This window comes from Gymnoscopelus braueri (genome assembly GCF_963280865.1).
Source record: "Gymnoscopelus braueri genome assembly, chromosome: 1".
In the NCBI taxonomy this organism is placed as follows: domain Eukaryota; kingdom Metazoa; phylum Chordata; class Actinopteri; order Myctophiformes; family Myctophidae; genus Gymnoscopelus; species Gymnoscopelus braueri.
The window spans coordinates 4,423,159-4,428,303 of NC_137603.1; the positions used below are offsets into that span (position 1 = coordinate 4,423,159).

The 5,145-nt window shown below is 43.0% G+C and overlaps 1 protein-coding gene across 1 annotated transcript; it reads left to right on the forward strand.

Annotated features, from left to right (window-relative positions):
- The first annotated feature begins 2,595 nt into the window (after window positions 1–2,595).
- On the forward strand, window positions 2,596–4,881 carry LOC308099512 (uncharacterized protein). Its single transcript, XM_080448256.1, has 5 exons — window positions 2,596–2,666; window positions 3,221–3,345; window positions 3,601–4,003; window positions 4,203–4,362; window positions 4,750–4,881. The coding sequence occupies exon 3, from the start codon at window positions 3,622–3,624 to the stop codon at window positions 3,979–3,981; it is 360 nt and encodes a 119-aa protein (XP_080304382.1). The 5' UTR covers window positions 2,596–2,666; window positions 3,221–3,345; window positions 3,601–3,621; the 3' UTR covers window positions 3,982–4,003; window positions 4,203–4,362; window positions 4,750–4,881.
- Window positions 4,882–5,145: the final 264 nt, after the last annotated feature.

The following is a 5,145-nucleotide window of genomic DNA, read 5'->3' on the forward strand; positions in this document are numbered from 1 at the left end:
GATGTTTCCCTCATAGGAATGCTAGTGGTTATGGGGGGGAAAAAAGCAATGCATAATGTTAGCTAGAATGCTAGTTTTTGTTATCAAAATGTACTTAAAGTATCAAAAGTAAAAGTACTCATTATGCAGAATGTCTAATTTCAAGTTTTGAAATGCAGAAAAAACTTTTGAAAATAGCAGATCTACAAGCTCACAATGTTTTGCAATGCGACGCATTGTGAGCTTGTAGATCTGCTTAATTCAAATGGCTGAAGTGGCTAATGTATGTTTTGTAATACTAATCAAAATCTACAAAGTTTTTTTCTTTTCAAACAATTGTAGTGGGGTAAAAGTACAATATTTGCCTCTGAGATGTAGTTGAGTAGAAGTAAAAGTACTTTAACTTAACTTAACTTTAGTAAATTGGAAGTATTTCTGTGAAGTGAAAGTACCTCAAAATTGTACTTAAGTACAGCACTTGAGTAAATGTACTTAGTTACTTTACACCACTGCCAAGGTTAGTTAATGGAAACTGCTTCATATACTTTGGGTAATCCTTTTGCCAAAGGAAATTTTAATTAAGGCACAGTGAAGCTTTTACTAGAGAAAAACCTACCATGATTTATCTGTCCCCCCCCCACACACACACATTTTTCTTTTTAAAGGTAGGGTAAGTGATTTTTTTTGGTGATTTTTTTTTTATGTGCTTTGTCTGTGTTAGAGCATTCATAGTTCATGTTTTGTGTTCTCACATTTTAGGCTTTTGTGGAAGCTGCTTGGCAGTGTTGGAGTCAACTGACCACTGTAATCATGGTAAGTAGACTTAATAATAGGCTAGATATAGCTATGTGATGCTCTCAGCCACCCTTATTGTCTCCCCAGTCCGAAAGGCATGACAAGAGAGTATGTTTTGAGTCTGTCCGGCCGTCCTTCCGTGTCATTCGGTCTGTGTACAGTTAATCTCCGGCACCGTTGCCTTGATCGCAGCAAAACTGTGCACACACACTCCCTGGATGCCGGAGCAGAACCTCTGCCCCAGATTCTTCTCATGGGCCTTTTATAGCGCCACCAGGAGGCCAATTCATGCTAAACACATTTTTTGACCGTACTCCTACAGATTTTGTCAAAAAATCCTGCAAATCAGTACAGAGTATCTCTATAGTCATTAAACAAAACGGGCCTTTCAGATTTTTCATATTCCATCCTGATTGGCTAAAATTAGCTTCCAAAGTATGCAGGCGTGCTCCGTTTTGAACAAAATGCCTCAAATCATGAACAGAGCGTGCAATTTCCGTGAAATTGTGAAAACACATTCCCACTAGGCCGAGGAAGAAATGAAACTTGCAATTTTTCAAATTAGCCTCATGTTGGCGCTATAATCGGGCCGATTCTTGTTTTTGCCTATAATTGCACCGATCTGTGTACAACTTTGTATGCGCACTCCCTAGAGGCCAAGGAAAAACCTTTGCCCTGCATTTTTTACATATGCCTTTTATAGCGCCACCAGGAGGCCGACTTATGTAAAACAAGTATTTTGATATTAAGCCTTCATACACGCAGCGTCCGATTGCGGTGAAACGTTGCACGCACATTCGCGCTACGTTGAGGAACAAATGCCACCCTTTTAACATTGCCCTATTATAGCGCCACCAGGAGGTCGACCCGGACCCCACTTTGAGAACCCCTGCATTAGACCACGGACCACCATATAAACCCTGAGAGTTACAGCAACATAAGGGTCCATTTGGTTCCTAACTAGCCTTCATTTATCTGGGGATTTATCTGAGGACCCCCTCAAGGACCCCTGAAACCTGGAATTTCCCCCTGTATCTAACCCATTATAATTATTAGACGCATTAGTCCCACCTCCGAGCCAGGAGGTGAAGATTAGATGCGAGTCCGGAGGAAGCAAGCAGGTTAGACTGACGACCACATTCCAATTCCTCACACTCCTGCTCGCTCGCTCCTCCATGTCATGTCATGCTATATTTCTCATATATGAGCTGTTTGACATGCAAGCCCTCACCATGCACAACAAACAGCATGATTGTATAAATTAAATATCAACTCATTATTTAATGTGTTGTTTCTGTAGCTTTGATCACTGTTATTCATGATATTTTTGCCGTCGGGCAGAAACCTTGTATCTCCATAATTAAACTTTTAGTTTTTTCGTAAATGAATGCCCTATTTCATCGTTGCAAAAGAAATGAAGATAACCGATCTACAAGCTCACCACGCCTTGCATTGCGACGTGTTGTGAGCATGTAGATCAGCAATTTTCAAATGGTTGATGTATGCATGGTAAAACTGATTTGTCCCTCTTGCCTGTACTTTTTAAATACATTTTGCTGGGAATGCTCTGGAACCCCCTCAAGGACCCATGGGGGTCCCCGGACTCCATTTTGAGAACTACTGCTTAAAGTTACTTTTTTATGTTTGCTAAAATTTATGTTTTTAACTGAATGTAGGCCAACGCCAAAACAGAGGGAGGCGCTTACGAGTGAGGAGGAATCGGAAACTTTCGATGATGACCAGCTACCACCTACACCTCCCCGTGCACTGTCCAAGAAAGTGAGCTGCCCGCCCCCCCCCCCCCCCCAAAAGACACAGGAGCCGCAGCCCAAGCAGCAGCCCAAGCAGCAGCCCAAGCAGCAGCCCCAGTGTATCTCCCTCTTCTCAGACAAGTATGTAAAGCAGGGGTCTTCAACGTTTTCAGGCCAAGGACCCCTTAGCTGAGAGCGAGATAAAGCAGGGACCCCCATTATATATTGTGTAAATATTTATTTTTTCATAGATTTAATCGGCAGCTGCATAGACTTGTTTCACAGCACTATCATGTTGGATTCATGTTAATGTGTATTTCCAGACATTTAACCATGCACTTAAACAATACTTAGTAAACCTGACCTTTCACTCTGTACTTAGTCTGCTCTTTTTTTCCCCTACACCAAACCACTTTGCTGAAAATAGCAGATCTACAAGCGCACAACGGCGTTGTGCGCTTGTAGATCTGCTATTTTTGGCTAAAGTTCTCCTCAGAATAGGGATGCTTGGGTGAAGTGGTTAATGTAAAAATCACACAAAGATTTGGCGGACCCCCTGTAGTAACTCTGAGGACCCCCTAGGGGTCCCGGACCCCCTGTTGAAGACCTCTGATGTAAAGTATGGAATTAGATTTTGTATTTTTTTATAAAATATACAGAGAATTTAACATCTTGAAATGTTACATTATGTTTAGGAACCCCGAGTCCCAGAAGAACCCCCAGTCCCGTTGGAATCCCGAGTGTGGACACCCCAGTTGGAAGACCAAGAGCAAGCCGCCCAACTGCAAACCTGATCAGCCGCCCCACTGAACCCACAAACGTGAGCACCCCAATAAACTCCCATTACACCTAAGGCAGGCAGCCTCTGTGAATAGCTTTAAAGCACAGCTGAAGACCTATTTCTTCACTCTGGCTTTTGGTTGATTTTAAATGTGGTTTTATGCTTTTGCTTACCTTTTTTTGCTTTATCGTTAAATTAGTTTTACTTTACTGTAATTGTAAGCACCTTGAGCTGCATTTCATGTCATGAAAGGTGCTTTACAAATAAAGTTTATTATTATTAACTGTGACACAGAGCCGCCCCACTGGGACCCAGATGAGCCACCGCACTGGAACCCCTATGAGTCGACCCACAGCTAGAACCCCAATGAGCCACCCCACTGGAACCCCTAGTCAACCCACAGCCGGAACCCCAATAAGGCGACCCACAGCTGGAACCCCGATGAGCAGCCCGAGTCCAGCACCACGAGCACCAGGCATGGAAGAACACATGTTCACCCAGCTCGTGAGACTCCTAGAGCAAGTAAAGAGCACTCAGAAGGTCCATGGGCAGATGCTGAACATACTGCTGAAGGAGAAACAATCTCTGCCAGCGCTGGAGCTGCCTGAAGGAGCTGTGTTCCCTCCCGCTGGACACGGTGGCAGATCTCGAGTCCATGAACTTAAAGCTGGGTGACCCTGACTTTAAGTCTGCAGTTGTAAGTTCAAATCTCTTATTCACTTCAAAATGTACTTGTATTTTCTAAATCTCTTATTCACTTCAAAATGTGCTTGTATTTTCTAATCACATTGGTAGTCTGTTAACCTGCCCTTTGAGTGCATGCACACAACGGGCATTGACATCTTAGCTGTTCACTTAATACAGAATTTCCTTCCTGTGACTTTTATCATACTCAGGTTGCCATGGTTGCAGACATTGGGGGGACTTCCGTGGACCGTTGTGTCAGGAGGATGATGGGTTTCCTCCTGACCAATAAGCTGGCACTCGAGCATAACCTTTTCGGACGCAGTGGCAAGAAGGAGTTCCGAGGACTGGCACTTTTTGAGGTTCTATATGGTAAATTAGATTTTGTGTTATTGCCATAACATATGATGGTGCCACCTGAACTTTGTTGTTCTACATGAAAACTAAATTGCCACCATAGCTCAAGACATTTAAAATTATTGTTCCGTTTTATTTTTCTGTTCAGCAAAGAATCCTCAATAATGCATCAGAACATCTTAGCCACCTTAGCTGTCAGGTTCTATACATAATCCTGCATTTTTCCTGTAGCACTTGGCCGTGTGAATAGCTTGAACTGTTCTCAGATTTGACTCGGTTGTTTTTAAAAAGCATACACATTTCTCAGCGATATAAAACTTTTGAAAAGTCTGTCTTATAAGGTTTCATAATGTAAAAATCAAGCCAGCATTACTAAGTTGGCTTCTTGTCATTTATTTTTAGGGGCAATAAAGAAGAACGCCGTCACGCAGCATATAAACCAGAAGGATGCAGAGTTGGCCGTGTCCAAATGGTTCACCGGAGCTCGAGACCGTGGTGGAAACCGGACCCTACGAGCTAGGAGATCCCTCGAAAACACACAGGAAAATCAGGAACAGGCCCAATAGGCCCCCCACACACACACACACACACACACACACACACACACACACACACACACACCACACACACACACACACACACAGAGTTTGTGGTGTGTTTATCATTCAGGATTTGTTGGCTGAAATGGCCCTCTGCTGGAATAATTAACTACCTCATGAGAAGAACCCTCCTTTTGTTGAAGTTGAGTTAAGAGATATGGGTTCCTCATTAGTTTGTGTCCAGAACATTTAAGTTGTT